Source organism: Peromyscus eremicus, chromosome 8a, assembly GCF_949786415.1.
Source record: "Peromyscus eremicus chromosome 8a, PerEre_H2_v1, whole genome shotgun sequence".
NCBI lineage: Eukaryota > Metazoa > Chordata > Mammalia > Rodentia > Cricetidae > Peromyscus > Peromyscus eremicus.
The window spans coordinates 76,893,100-76,916,704 of record NC_081423.1 but is presented as its reverse complement, the minus strand read 5'-3'; the positions used below and the strand labels follow the sequence as shown (position 1 = coordinate 76,916,704).

At 39.9% G+C, this 23,605-nt stretch overlaps 1 protein-coding gene across 9 annotated transcripts in view; it reads right to left on the bottom strand.

Moving 5' to 3' along the window:
* Positions 1-862: 862 nt before the first annotated feature.
* Positions 863-23,605, bottom strand: part of Spag9 (sperm associated antigen 9) — a 134,390-nt gene continuing 111,647 nt past the window's right edge. For 6 of the 9 annotated variants that reach the window (XM_059271540.1, XM_059271537.1, XM_059271539.1 and 3 more), the window contains 10 exons: positions 22,161-22,286; positions 20,110-20,190; positions 19,031-19,098; positions 17,670-17,818; positions 15,872-16,043; positions 13,824-13,937; positions 12,556-12,594; positions 11,236-11,412; positions 8,345-8,494; positions 863-4,288 (listed from right to left, as the gene is read on the bottom strand). In XM_059271540.1, the coding sequence (XP_059127523.1) occupies positions 4,173-4,288; positions 8,345-8,494; positions 11,236-11,412; positions 12,556-12,594; positions 13,824-13,937; positions 15,872-16,043; positions 17,670-17,818; positions 19,031-19,098; positions 20,110-20,190; positions 22,161-22,286 (1,192 nt within the window). In that variant the 3' untranslated portion in view covers positions 863-4,172. The remainder of the gene's footprint in view (positions 4,289-8,344; positions 8,495-11,235; positions 11,413-12,555; positions 12,595-13,823; positions 13,938-15,871; positions 16,044-17,669; positions 17,819-19,030; positions 19,099-20,109; positions 20,191-22,160; positions 22,287-23,605) is intronic. The other 3 variants (XM_059271538.1, XM_059271541.1, XM_059271546.1) reach the window with 1 other exon arrangement.

Sequence of the window (23,605 nt, the reverse complement as noted above, 5' to 3'; positions counted from 1 at the left end):
TCACTGACACCAAATCTCATCATTTTTGAAAACGTAATCAAATCACGCCAAATGCTGCTGCACTGAAAGTGTACTTACACTGTGCTGCCGTGGACCCCCTTTATTTACTATATTTATTTATTTATTAATAATTAAATCACTCAATCAATCAATTTATTATTATACAGTGTTCTGCCTACATGCCAGAAGAGGGGTCAGATCTCATTACAGATGGTTGTGAGCCACCATGTGGTTGCCGGGAATTGAACTCAGGACCTCTGCAAGAATAGTCAGTGCTCTTAACCTCTGAGCCATCTCTCCAGCCCATGGATCCCTTTTATAATCATTCATGTTTTCACATCTTTGAACAAGTGTATCACATGTGTCATTAAAATCCACATTGTGCTGGGCAGTGGTGGCGCATGCCTTTAATCTCAGCACTCCAGAGTCAGAGGCAGGTGGAACTCTGGGAGTTGGAGACCAGCCTGTTCTACAGAGTGAGTTTCAGGACAGCCAGGGCTACACAGAGAAACCCTGTCTCAAACAATAAAAACAAAAGCAGAAAAAAAAAAACAACCCCAAAACCAAAAAACCACACTGCAACATGTTTCTGACCACTGATGGTAATCAACTGCAGGAGGCTGAGTGTAGGTTTTACTCAACACTCCTATCTGTCAACTGAATGCCCTCCTGACCATTGCCACGTGTCATCTGTACCATGAGCCACAGACATGTCCCCACTGCTCACTTTTAGACAGTGCCAAAGAACAATCTTGGCTCTCAGAAATGACATATTTTATGGGGTGTATTATTGGACTTTCTGGTAAAAATGAAGTCTAGAGCCCTAAGAAAGATAAAAACAAAGCACACTGGACCTCACACATGTTTCATATACATATTTATATATATTTCATGTACAAAGTTACATTCTGAACCCCAGGGATTCCATAATAGAAATAAATACTGAAATAACTACATTGCTAATGAGCTTTTTACTCATAGAAATGAAGCCTCGGCCTCTAAGAGACAGCAAATGGGGCACTCTAGAACCCAATCTTATGAGGCAAGTAAAGTTCTGATGTCTAGGACAAAAAGAATTTAGGACATAAACAGTTAAAACATATTCAAATATTGAGAAATATAAGACAAAATTATTAATAAAACTTCATTTTTAAGAGAAAGAAAAAGACAATTAGTGTTACAGAATAGCACAACCCTGTTAGAAAAGCATTTATCATTTCAACATTTATTTCCTTCTCTCCCATGTGTCAAGTGGGGCGTCATCAGCCCCTTTCCTAACATGATCAATTAAGAAGAACCCTAAATCTGGTCGAGTCCTTTGGTAATAGTCATAATACTTACTAGGAGAGGAGATAAATATCCATTTCCATGGCATTTGCAAGACACATTCTTTTTAGGTTAATATGAGGCATTTTGTTTTGTTACAAATGCTGCATGTTAAGTGGTCTCTTCTCAAGCTCATGAGATGAACAATGCTACAGGCTGAGAGTATATTTTAACCTTTCCACTGCACGCACATTCCACCTGAATAGTGACATGCTGCAGCCTCTGTGCTGAAACGTTCTCAACTCCCAGCAAGCTGCAACTTCTAAGGGATACAACATTACTATTTTACCAGTTTTGATCTACACCAGTTAGAGAAAAATACTCTCACTACTGAGTTTCTAGAAAGCGTCTCCTTTTGCCTCCTAGATTTGAACCTGCATTCCTAGTGTCAGGTTGAGACATACACTGCTGCTCTTTCTATAGACCAGCAATGGCTGCACATTGGGAATTTCATATGGTTCAGCCTCATATATAACCCAGATGTAACAAAACGAGAACTCAGTACTCTGCCTTCTTCCTCTAAGTTTTTTTTACATGGGAGACTGCCCAGAGGCATTCAAGCCTCCTCTGCCCTGTGGAGGCTATGGCAATTTATACCCCTTTACTGTTTGTGAGCAGCTTACATCCTGGTATTTCTTCCAAAGATCACCCCCTTGACCAAAATAAACATCACAAGAATATATGTGTTATGGGGGGAAAGAGGAAGAGAAGCAAAATTATAAATATAAGCACAGCCCTTAAAACAAGCTGTACGGGTCCATCTGCTCTCTCCGGTCCTTGAAATAAGTCCACAGGGCCACAGTGATTTGGGATCTTTAGCTAAAATCACCACACACCTACAGTCTGTGAGTGAAGTCAACGTCATTAAGTCTCAAAGAAACAATTATAACCAGGGTAACAATACACTTGCATGTTTCTTCTTTAGCTTCTGGTTTCCTGAGCTACACTGGACCACACAAACACGTAAAGAGCTTCTGAACAACAATGAGGGTGTCTGACTCTGGGACACTTACTTCTTGGGATTAAAATTCCCAGAAACTTTGGTGTCTCATTATGAATTTATACAACATTTCCAATAAATGTTGATAATGCTTTTTTAAAGTATTTGCCTCAAACAACTCATATTTAAAGTAAAGATATAGCAAACAAGTTATGGAAAAGTGGTCAGCTCTGAAGAAAAATGAGTATGTAGATCAAACAAAATATTATCCTCTATACAGATTTATCAAAACAGGTCTTTTTCTTTTAAAACATACAGGGGCCACAATTTTAGAGTGTGCCCAATGTGCTTATTGATACAAAAGCCTCCCAGGCTCATTAAGCCCCATGTGTTTTAGGATCTAGCCTAATCACGTATATGCAAAAAAATCACTGGTGTACCTTTTTACAGATATCTTTGTGTCACAGTCTGGGGAAAAGTCCCCTGGAACTTAAGAATGTTTTAGACAATTAGAGACTTGTGTTTGATTTCATGTCTATGAAGTGATCTGATCCTTCTAATGACTGGAGGACCTGATTCCTGTATGTTTTTATTTTTAAAATAGCACATAAAATTTTGTTAACTTTGCTTGCAGCAGTGAGTAAGAAATGGTAAATCATCCATTTTCAGGAAGCTTGCAAGAGGAAAAAAAACATATAGCATCATGGTTTTTGAAAATTCATAAGGTTATCAGTTAAAATTAGATTTAAACCCACTTTTTCAAATGGACACTGTGAATGAAAAGATTAATGCCGACTTGGCTGGCTTCGCAGCCTTTCCCTTTGAAGGGGGCATTTTAAGCTGACAAGGGTGCCAATGCTGAAGCATTCTCTATACCAAGCAAATGCTGGCTGGTAGTTTTATACAGAACAAAATAAACCAACTTTTCCTAATCATTCTGCATTCAGCTAATTAGGTCGAATCCACGGCTACCACAGTGTCCCCTCCTTAACAGGTTAAGAGCAGCCTACGGACATCTGGCTGACAGGTGCATTTTTTCCATAGAAAAAACTGAATCAACTACCACCATCCTCTAGGACAAGGAGTACAAAACACAGCTTCCTCTTAGAATATCCTTCCAGTATTGAAGTGTCCTCTACGCTTCCCAGAATATTTCCTAAACTTCAAATGATATATTTCTTAAATGTCAGTATGAATATGGGTGAAACTAGTCTAAAAAATGAGAATATTCAGAGAAGCAGGCTTCATAAACTTTAGAGTTCTAATGAGATAGGAACAAGAAATTTTATTTAAATAGTGTAGCCTTAATTTCTTTAATATAAAAACCCCCAAATCTGATGAAAACAAAGTTTTATATACCATATAAACAAGATTTGTCAGAATTGAAAGTGAAAGTTAAAGTAATTTACAGTTAGCTTTTAGCCCTCTTGGGACATTTAGATAAATCCTGATAATCCATCTGCCATTAGTGTGTCAATTCTATAATACACTGGGGAAAACTCTATTGTACTTCATGTACAGTTTCATTTATTCAATCTTCTCCATTAGTTCCATTATTAGTGACAGCTAAAAAGTGACCTTATCAATTAAGTGAGTGACATTAGACTGTGGCAGAGCAAACCACATCTGGATTGCTTTCTGTAATTCACCAGTTTGCAGAAAGTAAACATCCTTTGATTTGTTCATGATATACTGAAATTGCCTATTAACACTGGTGCAGTAAACTAGCTCGCTCCTCTGTATTGTTACCATAGGACAGATTTTGTAATATAAAGGTAACAGGGGAAAAAAATGCTCACGTATTATGTGGTGAAACATCTTTCACAAAAAGAGCATTAAATAAGGGGAAGGGAAAAGAAATCATGCAGAAGAGGCAGCCTCCTCATCTCCACCTGTCTTTACGGACTCATTCATTGCCGCACATCACTTGCCACACTATCAGGTGACTCCTTTCTGCTTTGGTGACTGAAGGTTCCAGTGGAAGATCCTCTCCAAGAAGTTCAGATTCTCCACCTTCATCACCTAATGGGTCGTAAGGAAACTGAAGTTAGCTTAAATGCAGAAACTAGAGAATGATGTGAAATGGACTCACAATTAGCCTATGAATAGGATGCACAAAGCCTGTTTGATGTCTAGTGTAGAGAACACTGCAGCATACCAGTAAAAAGTCAGAGAAGTGTGGGGGCCAGGGAGATGGCTTAGTGAGTCAAAACCTTTGCCACCACATGGTGAAAGGAGAGAAGCGATTCATGCTAATTGCCCTCTGATCTCCATATCGTATTCCACAGTGTATGCACATGCACACACACAAATACACACTAAATGCAATAATGACAAAAAAATACCAGAGTCTGAATCTTCACCCAAACCATTGCCTGGTTTCTGAAATTCCCTTCTCCTTTCACTCATGGAAGCTAGTTCACAATAGTATGCTGGACAGTTATCACAATATGTCTGTTCATTAATGACAACAGAAATGGGAGACGTTAAAAGCAAACATATCCAGTTCTGTGTTTCTCCAACGTGGACATTCTACTCCTGTTTATTTCAAATTAAGAAAGCATAAATGTGGAGCATACTAACTGCGGCCCAGGATGTGGTGCTGATTCTCAGTGACCAGGGGTAAGGTTCTCCAGCTGAGACACTGGGTACTGAACAGGCACTGCTGCTCTTCCCCACAGGCTTGCAGCAGTCAGCTCTAATGTGCAGAGCCAGGTTATTCTGGTACAATCTAGCTGACAACTTGTTTAGTGGGATGAATTCTTCAGCAGAATCCTAAAAATGTGCACACTAAGAAACAAAGATATTCCACTGATGTACTGGGATTCTGTAATGCTCCCATTTGAATTTAGCAGAAGAAAATGGCACCGTTGACTAGAAGTAGAGGAAGAGAAGTAACTGAATATATGCACTTTTCTATGCAAGCCATTTTCCCTTACCCCCTACTCCCATGACTTTTTCACAGCAATCATGCTCAGGTCAAAAGTCAGTTTCTCCAACTAAATATAACCATATGTTTAAGAAAAAACAAGTTTGACTTTTTTTAAAAAAAGATTTATTTTTATTTTATGTGTATGGGTGTTTTGCCTGCATCTCGTGCACCCTGTGCATGTGGTGCCCACAACGGCCAGAAGAGGGCATCAGACCCTATGGAAGTGGAGAAAACTTCCGTGTGGGTGTTGGGAATAAACAAGGGTTCTCTGGAAGAGCAGCCAGGGCTCTTAACCACTGAGCCATTTCTCCAGTCCCAAGTTTGGCTCTTAAATTTAAAACATTTACAACGAGCCAGGTATTGTGGAGTATGCCTTTAATCCTGGCACTCTGGAGGCAAAGGTGGACAAAGCTTCAGTGAGTTCTAGGCAGCCTGGTCTAGCCAGTCAATTGCAAGCAGCAGGGCTACACACTGAAACCTCGTTTCAGAACACAAAACAGCAGCAGCAGCAGCAGGGCTACAACGGTGAAGACGAAGTGGCTCAGGCCAAGGTCTCTGGGCTCTTGCCTCCTGAGCTGTTCGGAAGACTCAATGTTTTGTCCCCAGGGTCCCTATACTGAAGCCCTTACTGCTTCGATAAATTCCTTATTGTTAAAGCATTACAAAAAATGAGTAAGAACAGCAACAAGATTAAACTCAAGGTGTTTCTGTTGTTACTGTTTTGGTTTTTTGAGACCGTGATTCACTTTGTACCCTTGATGTCCTAGAACTCACTATGCAGCCCAGGCTCTACCTGTCTCTGCCCCCCAGGGTGTCGATATTAAAGGGGTATGCTACCATATTTCACTTTTAAAATCAACATATTCACTATTAAAATACAAGTGCATTTTCCAGGCTGGATTACTAGAGCGAATGCCAAACCTGGTTAAGCAATTTTTACGTTATTTTCAGAATCTGCAATGGAAAGCATTTAGTGGAGGTGGAAAACTGCAGGATTTGACTAGAATATTCTTTAGTATGATTCCAACTGCCACACTACACTCCAAGAAAAAGCTACAAAAATCACCCTAGCTAAGGAGAGTCCCTACAATTCCTTTCCATAAATATTTCTGTGCCAGTAGTCAATTACTCAAAATGCTTTGAAACTCTGTGTTCTTGCTGGCACCAGTCTCTAAACTTGACACTGACACTTCTACCCCACAGTGCAGCAAGAACCTTTGGCATTGCATGTTCTGCTTTAAATTGACCACATGTGGCACACTGTCACTCATAAGACACTACATTTTCTACTCTGATAGACATCTTTATTGCATTCTCTACAGTAAATATTTAATAGCTTATGTTTAAGAAATCATTAAATTACTAGGACTCTTACTAGACTAGTGTTTCTTCGTAGTGAACAAACATCTATTTGTACAGCACTCTTTTCCTTCCCTGTCTTTGAGCTGCTTCCATTTAGATAATGCTCTGAGTGAACACATGACTCCCCACATCCACTAGCTAAGGATTCCTCATAGCTTCTGCCTCTGCTATTACCAGCTGACTCAGATGTCCACTTTTTCTAACTCATTTCCATATCTCTTGTCTTGAATCTAAATACCTTCTAACCAAATCTAACCACATTGCTCCTCCATTTCAAGTCCTGCAATTCTCCTTTGCTTGAAAGATAAGCACAAACTTTAGTTGGTGTGGTGGTCTGAATGAAAACAGCCCCCACAGACTCACAGGGAGTAGTATTAGAGGTGTGGCCTTGTTGGAGGAAATCTGTCACAGGAGATGGGCTCTGAGGTTTCAGATGCTCAAGCAAACCCAGTGGCTTATTCTCTCTGCCCCTTGGCTCCTTGTCCAGCAGTACCACATCTGCCCATGTGCCATCATGCTCCCTGCCATGATAACAATGGACTAAACTCTAAGACAGCCCCAATTAAGTGCTTTCCTTTATAAGAGTCGCCGTGGTCATGGTATCTCTTCACAGCAATAGAAACCCTAAGATATTTAGGAAAATATTTTCCTTTTTCCTTCTTTCTGTCTAAACACCCACAAGTATATACAGTATATGAAAGTCTTCCACAACTCATCTCATCTTCCTTTCTAGAGAAAATTGTACTCTTTGCTCTCATATTTCTAAAAAATTTTCTTCAACTAAGATGGTCTCACTTTTCTAACTCTTTAGTAAGCTAGGGATATGACATGCTCAGTGTTAAAGCATTTGTCTAACATGTACAAAGTCCTAGTTTCAACACCCAACACTGACAAAACAAACCAACCCTGCACAACAAGCAAATGAAACAAAATTACCTCAGTTAAGCCATTTTTTTTAAAAAGCCAGGAACCCCTAATCCTCACCCTCACCATTTCCTGTCCTAATGCAATCCTTCAGGTTACCACTACCTGTTACAGACTTACTTCAGGCATTGTTTCTTCTCTACCTTATCTTCCCACCATGGGAAGAACCAACAACTCTTCACCAGAGCACTTACAACATTTGTAACTTGTTAACAACCTTAGCTCTGTACTGTTCCATAAAACAGAATTCTATCAGAATGAAGCGGCTGGGGTAGCCCACGACTTTAATCCCAGTGTTTGGGAGGCAGAGGCAGGTGGATTCTGTGAGTTTGAGGCCAGCCTGGTCTACACGAGCGAGTTCTAGGACAGCATAATAAAGAGACCTTGTCTCAAAAGACAAAAACAAAACAAAACAAAACTATTAAAAGGGGACTAGTGACTAATCTGTTTCCACATCTTAAGTTTAAGGTTGATAGGCACAAGGTGAGAAAGTGAACAGATAAAATAATTTGGACATAAACAATGTTTTATGAAGTATTTTTATTTCTTCATTTTGTGGGTGAGAAAACAGGTCCTGGGATAGTTTGCTAAAGGCCTTATGATTACAATTCTTTAGCTCTTCACACAAACCTTAACATATAACCATTTGTAATTTAAATGCTCTTTCAAATGAATACTTTTGGTATAAAAGAAATACATACACACACACACACATATGTATACAGAAAAACATGCAAAATTCTTCTTCAAGTAAAATATTCAAAGAGAAGTCGTTATCAGAGTGATTTCTTACTCACTGTGGGTGAAAGCCCAACTCACAGAGCACAGTGGAAAATGATGTCCCAGAACTCAAGACTTACCCATCCTGAAGTCAATGTAGCCTTCTCCCCCACTGATGACAAGCATAGACTTCAAGGGCGTCTGGCTACTGGGTTCCTGTGCAGATGACCCTGCTTTGTCGGCTGTTAGATCTGCTCCACTGCTGCCACTTTGTGGGCTAATGACCTGACCTATTTTATACAGAAACAGAAGAGTGAATATTACTTATCATACATGCTGGTAGGGGATGTTACTTTTTTCCTTTACCTTTTCAAAGTTAAATAAATGACATGGTTGACTCATCCTGTCACTGCAGCACTAGGAAGGGTGTGGCAGGATAGTCGTGAATTCAAGGCCAGTGTAGGCTAAAGAAATCTTGATTCAATAAAGTTAAGCTGTATAATGTTCTGATTGCCTTTAATCTAAGGACTTAGGAAGCAGAGGCAGCCTGCTCAATGTAGAGAGTTTGAGGCCTTCCAAGGATGCAGTGAAACTCAGCCTCAAAGAAGTTAAATAAATGAAAAGGTAAATATTTCTTTACTTCTCTTTCTCCTTAGTACACAGTACCAACGTATTAGGAACACTGAGGCTTTACATTGCTAGAAAACCATTACATGAAGTTTTAAGAGCCTAAATTAAAAATCTTGAGTAAAGCAATTTCCTAGTAACTAGGAATAGATGATCTTCAAAGTCCAGTGTGAGACACACATACAGCAAGGTGGATGTTAGTGACCTGCTCCAAACTATATTGTTCAACTTTTTGATCTGAGGGGCAACAGAAAGTTTCCCTCTTAAAAGTAAACATTTGTATTTAAGACAGAAAAATCTTCACTTAATCCTAGGAATTGGCATATTTGTGGTGGTTTGAATGAGAAATGTTGCTTATAGGCTCAGGTATTTGAACACATGGTTCCAATTAGTGGCACTGTTTGGGAAGGTGGGATAGATAGCCTTGTTAGAGAAAGTACATCACTAGGGGCAGGAGAGTTCATAGCTTGGCTCTATTTTTAGTTTGCTCTCTCTGCCTCAGGGCTGCAGCATGGTAACACATGCCTTTAATCCTAATACCCATGAGGCAGATAGGAAGATCTGTGAGTTCAATGCAGCCTGTTCTACAGAGCTGCAGGACAGCTAGGACTACACCGAGAAACCCCGTCTCAAGAGAGAGGGGAAGAGAGAGAGAGAAGTTGTGATTTCTTAGCTTTCTGCTGTTACACTGTCCCTACTGTTATGGTCCCCAACCCTCTAGAACTCTTTCTGTAAGTTGTTTTGGTCATGGTATTTTATTACAGCAACAAAAAAGTAATATAATATTCATACTATTTTAAACATATTTTAAATCTATGCCCTTTTCTTTCATAGTTAAGAAAATTATGTCTTATTTTTAATTTAGAACATGCAAATAAAATTGCTGCTAAATGTGCCATTTGTTCTAAAGTTCAAATTCTAAGGCAGAATCATTGAGTATAACATGGCAGAGGAGAGAGAAACCTTTACATGTTCTTCAAACTATGAACAACTGAACAATCTCCAAGACATTCCTCTTACAGTGCTTGCCTAGCATGTCCGATCCCCAGAATTGTGGGCGGTGTGTGCATGTGTGTGAGAGAGAAGGATAAAGAAAGCTTTGACTGTGAGATACTTTTTTCCTTTTCAGAATCTGCTGTCCTTTGGACAAATCTAGATCATATGCCTCTAGGAACTAGTAGGACTCAGGACTAAGTCATATGATGTGATACACTATAAATTTAAAATTTTAATCGAGGGGTTGGGGATTTAGCTCAGTGGTAGAGCGCTTGCTAGGCAAGGCCCTGGGTTCGGTCCTCAGCTCCAGAAAAAAAAAATTTAATTGAAAATGGATGGGGTGCTGGGTGGTCATGGGGTAGTATGATGGATCCCTGTAGGGCTTCATTAGTGCATTACTCAAGCTTACTCTGGAAGCCATCAACTCTGCTAGAAACAATTTCTACAGTAGAGTCTGCAATAGAAGGAGACATCATAGTGAAGTTAATACAACTTCATCCTTAGAGCTAATTGGCTAATTAGTAACAATATTACTAATTCCACTTTTAGATTTATACTCCAGAAGAAAGGTCTTCCACATATGCAATAAGAATGTTCAACATTGGGGGACGGGGTGTCTCAGTAGTGCCTGATGTACAATTGAAGACTTGAGCTTAGATCTCCAGTCTCCAGCATGTACATGAAAAACTTGGGCAAGATGGGCATGTGTAATACTTACTGGTGCTGGGCATGCAGGTGCAGATGTGTAGGTTGTGTGTGTGTGTATAGACAGGTGATCCCTAGAGCTCACTGACCAGCAAGTCTAGTTAATTAGTGAGTTCTGGATTCAATGAGGGACTCTCATAAAACATGATGGAGAACAATCAAGGAAGGCACCTGACCCTGACCTCAGCCTTCACACACATGCATGCATACCCATGTGCATACACATCACACACACACACACACACACACACACACACACACACACAGCCCACTGTGGGCCAGGTATGGTGATACACATCTGTAATTCCTGTACTTAGGAGGCTGCATTAGGAGTATTGAGAGCTCAAAGGCAACCTGGCCTATATAGTGAGTTCCAAGCCAGTCTCTGTTATATAGGGTGACTGTGGTGTTTCAGGCTGGCCTCAAACTTACTATGTAGCCAAGGATGACTTTGACTAATACACTGTCACAAAATATTACCACTGATTTTCAAAAGTAAGCAATACTCACAAAATATCTGCTTTAGGGACTAGGGGAGAGATTGCAAAATAACTCCACTCAATCACATCTCCATTATAGAACTTCCTTATGTACTGTATTGAAATGGTGGGTAATCCTAGTAATGTACTGTTTGGAAGGGTGGTGAAACACAAGGAAGACAGACACAGTCACACGGATCCTTCAACAGAATAATCTAACTCACCTGGGACTGCCACAAAGAATTTCACAGCATCTCGGTGGCCGTGGAAGCAAAGCTGTGCATGTGCCATTGAACAGTAGGGTATAAATGTCCCTGGAGTCACTTTATCACTGTTTTCATCACCATACACACGGATTACACTCCCAGGACGATTACCTGGAGCCCCTGAGGTTTTATTTGCTGCAACAAAAAAACCAAATACCAAGCATTTTCCTCTAGAAAACAGTACTGATGCCAAGAGGTTACTGGTTAATCCTTAGGATATTATCTAAGAGCTACAGCCAGTTGAGATACGTAAGTGCAGCAACGCCAGCTCAAGGCAAAGCTGGGAAGAGATACAGCATGCTAGTTATTTTTAAGTACCTCAGTAATGGAAGAGGAGATTTTGCCAGTCTAGCAATAACTAAGCTGTTATTAATGCGAGGGAAACCCTCATAGTAAACAAAGCAGAATTGAATCGTAGTTAAATCTGTTTAGTTTTGCTTTTTAGTCCTTATTAAAGGAAACTAAGCATTATAGACTAAAGTACATAGGAATGTTCTTAAATAAGATCTTTTTTGGTTTTTTGAGACAGGGTTTCTCTGTGTAGCTTTGCACCTTTCCTGGATCTCGCTCTGTAGACCAGGCTGGCCTCGAACTCACAAAGATCTGCCTGCCTCTGCCTCCCGAGTGCTGGGATTAAAGGCGTGCACCACCACTGCCTGCCCTCCCCCCCTTTTTTTTCAGAGCTGAGGACTGAACTCAGGGCCTTGAGCTTGCTAGCCAAGCGCTCTACCACTGAGCTAAATCCCCAACCCCTGCCCGGCTCTTAAATAAGATCTTTATAGTTCATCTTCTGATTTTTCCCCATGGTAAGAGGTGGGAAAGTTTTGCTTAAAAGAACCCAAGCATCACCATAAAGAAGCTTGCATTTATGCCAGGCTGACAAGTTTGCTGAATTCTTATAGAATGGCCAGACTTACAAAATACCCCTGCTTCCATGAGTAAGTGAATGAAAGAAACATGATCGGTAACAAGAGTAAATAATGTAGATTAATGACAGTTTTAAGAGATGTTTCATGTTTTTATTGGAAGGAAAACCAAGTTTGAAAGAAAGTTTAGCTGCAACAAAAGATGATCGATAGACTAAGCTGCTGAGCAGTTGGTGGCTAGGTAACAAATGTTTAAAGTACAAAACAGAACAGAACAGAACACCTGCTGCAATGCAGTGACTGCGAGGCTGACACTGAACGACATTCAAGAGGGTGCTCTAGAGAGGAGGGGACAGCCTCACAGTGGCTCCAAGAAGCCACAAGAAGAGTTGGGTTCCAGATCCGCACTTACCCCTCAGCCCCAGTAAACGTCCCTGGTGGAGGATTACGGCTAAAGTGAGAAAGGAGGAAAGGGGACATGGGGAGGTGCACGACAGGAAGGAGAAGGTTACTGTGAGCGGCCACTCAGCCTCCTCTATGTGGCCCTCCCGAATTATGACAATCTGGCAGAGCACCAAATAATGCAATGTCCTCCCAAGGCCTCTACAAATGTCTCTGCTCAAAAACGATGATCTATTATTTCATGAAGCCATTCCAGTGAAATGGAAAACTGATGTGGAGTGCATACTAAAACTCTCTCTCAGTCTACCCAAAAGAAACCACCTTTAAATAATTAGGCTAAAATGCAACTCTCTTTTAAGGAGAGAAGGTAATCCAAACATCTTGTCTTAGGTTTTAAGAATGGTCTGAACATGTAGGGCTGTAGGTAACTGCACAAAAACAAGAAGAGGTTGAGAACATAGATTCTTCAAAGGCTCCAAATCCACCTTCTGTATTCTTTCTTCCCTTCCACTCAAGGGAATTTACTAATTTATTTGATGGACTGAAGGCGTTTTCTTCCCCCAAACTACTCCTTGTCTGTGCATTTGGCAACACAAAACCACTTAATGGATGACCAGTGCAATGGAATATCATGAAGAACATACAAAGTACATTCCTTCCAAATAGACAGCCTGTCCTCAGTATGAGAAAAGGCTCAGAGATCTCCTGAGACTTCTCCCACAAGTTTTTTTTTTTTTTTTTTTTTTTTGGTTTTTCGAGACAGGGTTTCTCTGTGTAGCTTTGCGCCTTTCCTGGATCTCGCTCTGTAGACCAGGCCGGCCTCGAACTCACAGAGATCCGCCTGGCTCTGCCTCCCGAATGCTGGGATTAAAGGCATGCGCCACCACCGCCCGGCAAGTTTTGTTTTTTTTTTTTTTTTTTTAAACAAATCTTAAATACAACAAATGGGATAGCTGTAACTATTAGCCAGAGTGAGCTAAACTATGATGAATGAAATGTAGTGCTTCTGAATACTGGCATAATAAAGCTGAAGAGAAATGACATTTTATTTCAAAGATGAAATAGGGCTGTGACTCCTGAATCGAGAAAAAGAGCTTCCTAGAGTGAGACCGCTGAAATATGGACACTGGTCAAGATTCTTACAAGCTGATTCTGTAGTTTATAAACTGATTTCTGTATTGTCACAGATTTGCCAAAATCTACACAATTCCTGAATTCCGGGCACCACTATTTCTTGTAATCCTTTGACTTGTGACAGTTATTTTAAAATATACTTACTTTCTGTCAGTGGGATGGAGATAATGACACCGTTTCCTGTCCCCACCCACAAGCGATTGCAAGACACCATAAGAGCTGTTATCCTCACAAAAGAGAAGCCCAGTTTTCCAGTACCTGTAGGGGAGAGAGAAGAACAACAGTTTATTGAGAAACTAGAGCATTTCAGATTCCAAATGCTCAAGAGTCTCTGACTTAAAAACAAAGGAGGGCTGGAGAGATGGCTCAGAGGTTAAGAGCACTGGCTGCTCTTTCCATAGGTCCTGAGTTCAATTCCCAGCACCCACATGGTGGTTCACAACCATCTGTAATGAAATCTGGTGCCCTCTTCTGGCACTCAGGCATATATACAGGCAGAACACTGTATATGCAATAAATAAATCTTAAAAAAAAAAAGCAAAAAGTTTGCTGGAAAGGTATACATTAAAGCAAACGTGTGTGTGTGTGTGTGTGTGTGTGTGTGTGTGTGTGTGTGTGTGTATGTGTGTGTGTGTATGACAAGTCTCATGTGCTTAGGAGATCTGAACTAACTATGTAGCCAAGGATAACCCTGAACTTGTGATCCTTCTGCCTCCACCTCACAAGTGGTGTGATTATAGGTGAGTGCTGGGGTTGTGGGTGGGTGCCACCATGCTCAGCTCAAAGCAAATTCTTATTTGGCTTTATTATTTGACGAGTCAAGGCTAAAGGAAAAAGAATATTCTATACATGGTTGACATTACTTTATCAATCAGAAAGAAAGTACAAAGGAAATAAAGTATAACAGAAAATACAGCTCAGAATTTAATGAAGGGAGCTACAGACCCAAATCAAACCCAACATTAGACAAAGGCAAGCAACAACAAACCAAGCAGTTGGAGTTTGCTAGACTGGGTAATCAAATGTCACTTTACAAACTGAGAAGGTTCCTAATTTGCTTTAAATTTCTTTGCATGTATAAAAATCAATCTTTGCTAACAAAACATACCTTTTCTCTTGTATATATACTTAGGCTCTAATCAGTTTAGAAGTATTAGGATATCACATAAAACTTAGGAAGAATAAACACTTTTTTATATTTTAAGAGAATTTTTGTAATTGATTTCATTTTCAGAGATTTGAAAAGTATAATGGTTAAATAAATAAAACATTTGAGACAAACATCAGTCACTCAAAGAACTGAGGTCCTTCCTGATCATACAAACAACGTAGGAAGCAATCTTAACTCCCATTTTTTAAAAATATTTTTTAAAGATTTATTTTCTTGCATGTATATATGTACACCACTCACATGCCTGGTACCTGCTGAGGCCAGAAGAGGGTGTCAGATCCACTAGAACAGGAGTTACAGACCCTACCTCCCTCTTCTTTTTGTTTTTTAAAAACAGAACCTAAATAAAGATCTCTCTTCAATATGACACGAGAACCTAAGAGTAAGTAAACAAAAACCACGAAGAACTTGCTAGGCTGAGGATACACAGTACATGGGAAGGAACATGTCAATGTGGGTAGAAGAATGTGAGCAGGGAGACTGGTCTAGACCACGTAAAGTCTCCTGGTGATGATCCAAATGTTACCCAGCCTAGAGGCTAGAGCAAAAGTGCATCATCACGGATTTTTGCATTGTTTACTATGTAGAGAACAGACTAGCATTGAACAGAGACACAAGTTAGGAAACACAGGTTATCAAAGGGGAAAAGGACAGTGACCTGGCCTAAGATGATAGTGATCAAGATAAAGTAATTGACGTAAGGTAGTTTCAAACTTGACAGAGTTCCAGGTCATCAAAAGATGTAAAGAATAAGGAGGAGAGAAAACAAAAGAATTCTAGTCAAGAACCATACTATACACTGGAGCATCTGTCTGATACTTCCAGTGATGAAAGCTAACTATTCATGTGGTAACTTATTCAGTGATTTTTCTCAGAGCATTAGAAGAGGATGGAGGTGTAGTTTAATGGTAGCCCATCTGCTCAGTATACACAAGACCCTGAGTTAGCAACACAACACTGCATAAAACAAAAATAAAGCATTCTCACTGATTTTCAAAAAGAAAACACTTTGGGAGCTTACCTAACATTTTGCTTACATAAGGCTCAATGTCCACATCCTGGAGATGTTGGTATGTGTGTGCATGATAGAGACGGAGTGTGGAATCCAAACGGATGGAGACCCACACACCATCCCCCACCCATGCAAGCTGCCGTACTTGGCTCTCTTTCCTGGGGTGTGCGTCAAATGATTTCTAGAAGAGATGTTTAATAAGAAAATTACTGTTTTGTTGTTTTTTGAGACAGGGTTTCTCTGTGAAACAGTCCTGGCTGGCCTCAAACTCACAGAGATCCACCTGCCTCTGCCTCCTGAGTGCTGGGATTAAAGGTGTGCACCACCACTGCCCCGCTAATGAAATTACTTTTGTCACACAGGAAGTCATTTAAAAATGATTGCCCAATAATCCGAAGACTGTTTATTAAAGGGCCCAAATTTGCTTATCTTCCATGACTGTTCTTCCCATAAGTTCCTCCACCATATAATGCAACACACACACACACACACACACACACACACACACACACACACACACACAAAGAACAAAAGACCAAATGGCAGTTGGGCTTGGTGGCTAATACCTGTAATGCCAGCATTTGGAAGTGTGAGACAGGAGAGCTGCTGTAAGATCAAGGCCAGAGTGAGATTCTGTCTCAACAGTGAGACAACAACAGAACCAAGTGGTGTTGGGCTTCAGCACTATATAGGATATTTCCTTATTTAAACAATGCTGGCCATCCAGACTATATATCAGTGTTCAGAAATGATGATTTCAGGATTTGGTGTTGCAATGAGAAGATCCTATTGGTAACTAAACTAAAAGGAACCCACACTGTTGTATAAGGAACGGTCATGAAAAATAAATACCAAATGGTTACCTGTGGGATGTATTTAACAGAGGGGGTGGCTATTGAGACAAGGTCTTGCTATATGTAGCCTACGTTAGTCTCAGATTTGTGGCAATCCAAGTGCTAGGATTATAGGGGTGTGTTATCATGTCTAGCTTTAACTGTGAGATTTCTAAGGAAGAAAATGAGACACGGGGCAGGGAGAAATAGAAATTTCATCTTAAAACTTTTCTATTGTAATTTTTAAATAATCAGAATGGATACATTATGACCAAAATTAAAGATTTTTTTTTTTTTTTTGTTTTTATTTTGTCTTTTTTTTTTGGAGCTGAGGACTGAACCCAGGGCCTTGTGCTCTACCACTAAATTCCCAACTTCTAAAGATTTTTTTTTATAAAAAATTTCACTGTAATGTTATTTCTCAGTTTGTGATACATATGCAAATGATTCTGAATGTACATTGGGTAAAGGCAAAGGGAACTTAGGAATCCTCTCAACCAATCCTTATATGAGTAGACTTATCAAGAACTACATATTCAGGCTGGCATGATATTGTACATCTTTAATCCTAGAACTCTGGAGGCAGAGGCAGGTGGATCTCTGAGTTTACATAGTGATTTCCAGTACAGCCAGGGATATGCAGAGAAATACTCTAAAAAACCCAAACAACAAAAACCACATATTCAAATAAAGTACATACACATATGTGGATACATATATAGACACACACAAACTTTTATGTGTGAATCCTCTGTCCTTAAAAACAAAACAAAATAAAACCAACAACAATCAGAAAAGCAAACAAACAAATCCCATCATTGCCTACCCTCATAGTCCAAAATGACAAGAGAGATAAAGTCATAGACAAAACTAAGACATCCAAAACTGTACTGAAATGGCCTTTAAACAATGATCTGGAAAGCAGTCTTCGGGAATACCAACTCAGTATGTATACAGAATATAGCTTAACTTGCCTCTATCTTCATAGCCTTTGGCTGAACCACATAGATTTTGTTTCTATAGCCACACCAGACTTTGTCATGGACCACAGTCATGCATCGTATGGAATGGTGAGGACGTCCAAGGTCTAAAAGGTGATAGTTTGACAGGTCCCATTGTCCATCTTTAAAACAAGAAGTAGATTATAGTTAATCACACCACTGTTCACCTATATGGCAAGTCCCAGAATAGCCAGGGCTACACAGTGAGACTCTATCTTTAAAAATCAAACAAAAAGGGATAAAAGAAAATTATCCTTGCCAAATGTTTTCTAATTAAGTATATGAAAAAACTTGCTGTATTACACTACATAAGGGACCAAGAGAGCGGGGAAGATGGCTCAGTAGATAAAGTGCTTGTTGGGTAAGTGTGAGGAACTGAGCTTAGACCCCCAGAATCTATGTTAAAACAGGGGACAGTAGCATGTATCTCTTATCTCTTTCCTAGGAACTGGAAACAGGAGAATTTCTAGAACTTGGAGAACAGCTAGCCTGGCATACACATCAGAGACCCTATCTAAAGCAAGGTAAGGAGGTAACAACTAACACAAGGTTGTTCTGTGACACACACACACACACACACACACACACACACACACACACACACCATATGCATGCCCATATTCACATACAGGAATACCTTTGTACACACATCATAAACTTACACACAAAGATAATATATATATGTATATATATTATCACACACATATATATATGTATAATATATATATAATATATGGACACATGAAAATGCTAAACTCTTTACTCATTGTGATAAACACACTTGTCCATTGTTGGGCCCTGACCCCCGTTCCTTGGGTGGCTGTTGCCTTGCTTGCTGACCTTGATCAGATGTCTTCTCTATACTAATTCCCTGCCAGTTTCCTTCCTCCTGAACAGCTTACCGGAGGTTCCTTGTTTGTGTGTCCTGCATATTTGGTGTTAACAGCTAGGATGCAAGAATGTAAAACATCTGTAGCGAACTTCTGCCCTCCGGGGTTCTCCCACTGTACTGTAAGCCTGTATTTAAGACCTCCTCCCTCCTTCAATAAAGGACATTCTAATGAGATGAATGACCTGCTGTCTTGTCTCTGTTTTTAATCCTCGGCCCCTCGCTTGGACATGGTGAACGGGTGATAGCGCGGGTGCTACAGTCCATCAAGAATACCCAGTGCATACCTCCACAAAGGTATCCATATATTTACTGATATATGTCACCAATATTCCATTTAAAACTTCTTTCTCTTTTTAGGTATCATTTCTTTCAAATACAGTAAGCCAATCTACTTGAAAATGTTCTGCAAAGCAACACGTTGGTGTACATTATAAAAACTCACCAACTCCTCTGTGGAAGATTGCAAGGGTGCCATCAGCCAGGGCCACTAGCACAATTCCTTTCACATGTCTGCAAACAGGAAAAAGAATCTCAGAACCTCCACGTAGGAGCACAGAATGGACCATGTGTTATTGACCATGTTTAAGAGCCTGCAGAGACTCTTAAAGGGCCAGTCTGTGATGGACTGACACAACATTTGAACATGCTCCTGTCTTCACTGTGAGTATCTTGTTAAGGAAACATGTCACAGAAACTAATGCACAGCATGTGTTCTGCTTTCTAGCCCAAGGCTCCTCCTCTCATTAGACTTCAACATAACTCTACAGACCAGACATACATCTTGACTGTAACTAACAGAGTCAAGTCCTGTAGAGTTAGGAACAAACTGTTGGAACTTTGCCAGTCAACATATGAAAAAGGATTAGCAAACCAATGACCCAATCAACGTATTGCCAAGCTATGAGTTGTCTGAAACAAATACAGAACTACTAAAGTGAAGATTCAATCCAGAGAGTTTTCTCTTTTATTTGAAATGTTTTCTAGTCTTCTTTCCACTACAGAATTTCATTCTCATCCAGTTTCTCTAGTTCCATTAAAATGGTTGTGGTGGTTTGAGTGAGCTGTCACCCATAGCCATGGGTATTTGAATACTTGGTCCCCAGTTGGCGGTGTTGTTTGGGGAGGTGTGGCCTTGTTGGAGAAAGTGTATCACTGGAGGCCGGCTTTCAGAGTTTCAAAGACTTGCATCATTGCTAGTTTGCTCTCTGCTTCCTACTTGCAGTCTAAGATGTGAGCCCTCAGCATCCTGCTCTCGCCTGCTGACTGCCATACTTCCCTGTCATGATGGACTCTTATCCCTCTGGAACCATGAGCCCAAATAAACCCTTCCTCTGTAAGTTGCCTTGGTCATGGTGTTTTATCACAGCAATAGGAAAGTAACTAAGATAATGGTGAAAACCAACAAGCAAATAAATCAAGCTTGTATACTGATTTATCATAAGATACATGCTAACTTTAATAGTCTTAAAATCTATTTTACACCAAAATCAAAAAAGGAATAATTTAAAAAATAAGACTTACACAATACTGAGAATTGAGTCTTTAAGCTTAATGGAATGGAGACATTTCCTCCACTGGGCTACAGATGAATGGACATACAAACTGCAGGAATAAAGTCAAGACGGTTAAGGCACAGGGTATCATCAATGCTTCTATCTAACAATGACTATAGGCACCCCCAAGAGGAAAGCAGAGCACCAGTCAATTTTTAGGAAAAGAGCTTGATACTTTTGTAAGAAAAGAGAAAGAACACAGGGTAGGGAGGGGGAGAGGGAAAGAGAGAGAGAGAGAGAGAGAGAGAGAGAGAGAGAGAGAGAGAGAGAGACAGAAGGGCAGAATGGAGAAGGCGTGCTGAAGACAGAGAAACAGGCCACCCACACCAACAGAAGTCTATGAAAATCCAAAGGCGAGAATTAGTATCGACACTAGAGTATTAACCAATGACACCAGCTACCTTTGGGTTGCCCCATGCCTTCGCATTTCTGCCTAAAACCCTTTTCATGAATAATCCTACATCTCTATTACACTGAACTTTTAAATGACAGAGTGATTCACATCAGACGGTGGCTGACTCTATATAACCTGCAGATTGCTATGGAAAACACACATAGTGACCCTGCTTACCCTTTGGAAATACCCTGTTCTAGAAGAGGCCCCACAGTATTAATAAGTGAATAAATTATGCCAGATATAGTGGTCCACGCCTTTAATCCTAGCACATAGGAGGCAGATGCAGGCATGAGTTCAAGGCCTGCATGGTCTTTTTTTTTTTTTTTTTTGGGTTTTTCGATTTTTCGAGACAGGGTTTCTCTGTGTAGCTTTGCGCCTTTCCTGGATCTTGCTCTGCAGACCAGGCTGGCCTCGAACTCACAGAGATCCGCCTGCCTCTGCCTTCCAAGTGCTGGGATTAAAGGCGTGTGCCACCACCTGGCTTTTTTTTTTTTGTTTTGTTTTTGTTTTTTTGTTTTGTTTTGTTTTGTTTTCTGCATGGTCTTATAGAACAAGTTCCAGGACAGCCAGGCTACATAGAAAAATCCTGTGTCAAAGAGGGGAAAAAAAAAAAGTGAATAAACCATGTAATATAAATTATCATCTTCTGAGCTTTCAAACTGTGATTTATTCCTTTTGTAAAAAGATTTTTAAAATTTTGTGTGTATTTTGCCTGCACGTATGTCTGTACACTATGTGTGTACTTGGTAACTGTGGAGGCCTAGGACCAGAATTATAGACAGTTGTGAGTTGTCATGTGAGTGCTGGGAACTGAACTGGATCTTCTACAAGAGCAGCGAGCACTTTTAACCAATGAGCTATCTCTGAAGCCTCATTTTTTATTTATCCTCTCTCTCTCTCTCTCTCTCTCTCTCTCTCTCTCTCTCTCTCTTTCGTGAGGTAGGGTTTCTCTGTGTAGCCCTGACTGTCCAGGAACTCGCTTTGTAGACCAGGATGGCCTGGAACTCAAAGATCTGCCTGCCTCTGCCTCCCTAGTGCTGGGATTAAAGGTGTGTACCACCAGTGCCCAGTGCCCAGCACAATTTATTCTTAGTTCTATACCAGATTTAATTTTTTTTTTGAGATAGGATCTTATTTTAGGCCAGGCTATCCTAAAATCCTTCTGTCTCATGATTATAGGCATGTACCACCATGTCTGACCCAGATTTAAAAATCCTGTTTACCTTTCCTTCCAAGGATATTACATAAAGAGAACATTCTGTGGCAAAAGAAGTTTACCATTTAAAACTAATAGAAGCCTAGTTTATAAAAGATGCAACAAAAATTTCAAATTTTGTATGTGTGTATTAAGTTTCTGTATTAATCTATACTTCTTGTTTATATTTATATTTATGATATTTACATTTCATTTATCTTTTGCTTAGGGTTTTTGTTTTTGTAAAGGGATCTCACTTCACTCCATAGTCAAAGTTAACATGGCCCACGCTGACCTTCAACTTGCAATCCTCCTCCCCAACCTCCTGAGATTACAGGCCTGTACCACCATGTCTGGCTCGTTTTTTAGTTTCAAGTGCAGAAGCAGAAGACTGAAGATATCGTCCTGTTAGGATGCTGGTACTTACCAGCCGTTCTGAGCTCCCAGCCACATGGTTGGTAAAAGACTACTCATTTTCTGAGCTTCTTCTCTCACCAGGTCTTGCTCATTTGGCAATACTGATATTTGATCTTTGTACACATCTGCATCATTACTGGGAAAATGAGGCACAAAGAGAAAAAACCCACACTGAGTATACACATTAGCTTTAGTTTTCAGGAATTGAATAGTTCTACATTGAAGCTTACCACAGTGAACAAACACTGAGATTCCATTAAAGCCAGTATTAAACGCTTACTCATTAAGTAGTTCAACAACTGTACCAGAAATACTAACACACTAGGAAGTTCAAAGTGGAGAAAGAAGAATAAGATATAGTAATAACACTCATCAGTTAATATCCAAGACTTTAATTATGGCTCTCAAAAAGAATTGAAAAAGCCCAAAACCAACCAAACCAAAACATGATAGAAAAATTTATGGCTTCGCTATTAATTATTTTGAAGTTTATAATAGTTTTTTTCTGGGGTGGGTGGGACAGAGAAGGGACATATAGTTTGTTTTAAAACCACTCACCCCCAAAGGAGGGTGATATATAATTTTTTAAAAAAGATTTATTTATTACGTATACAGCGATCTGGCCAGAAGAGGGCACCAGATCTCATTACGGATGGCTGTGAGCCACCATGTGGGTGCTGGGAATTGAACTCAGGACCTCTGGAAGAGCAGCCAGTGCTCTTAACCACTGAGCCATCTCTCCAGCCCCCTAGCCATCTCTCCAGATGTAATTAATTATACATTTTTTTAATGTATAACTAATTTTATAAAATAAATTACAGCAAAACATGCTTATATTCCATCATAAACCCCTTCTTTTGTATTGTCAGGGCATAGTAAGTAGACAATGTAAAACTGGGCTATCAAATTCAAAACGACTTCATTCTAAATACTAATAAACTCTTGGTTGCTCTATATACTAAGAAAAATCATTGTAGAAAGGACCAGTTTACAAAGGGGATGGAAGTATGTACTTAAATGGCGGAAGCCTCAACAACAAAACCTGGATCAGAACAAAATTCAAAAGGGCCATCTCAAGTCTTATTTTGGGAAAAACCAAACAATGACAAATTTAAACAATGCCTAATTTTGATGATAACTGAAGTGAGAGTAAGTATGGAGAAAAAAACCTGGAGTCGTTGATAGGATGTAAGTCAGAACACCACAATGAAGACAATAACAACACTTGGACTAATACACTATATGGACAAGGGTATGTTTTTTGTTTCGTTTTTTGTTTTTTTGAGACAGGGTTTCTGTGTAGTTTTGGTGCCTGTCCTGGATCTCACTCTGTAGACCAGGCTGGCCTCAAACTCACAGAGATCCTCCTGGCTCTGCCTCCTGAGTGCTGGGATTAAAGGCGTGCACCATCACTGCCCGGCTTGTTTCTTTTGTTAAACGTTAGAAAATATAGTG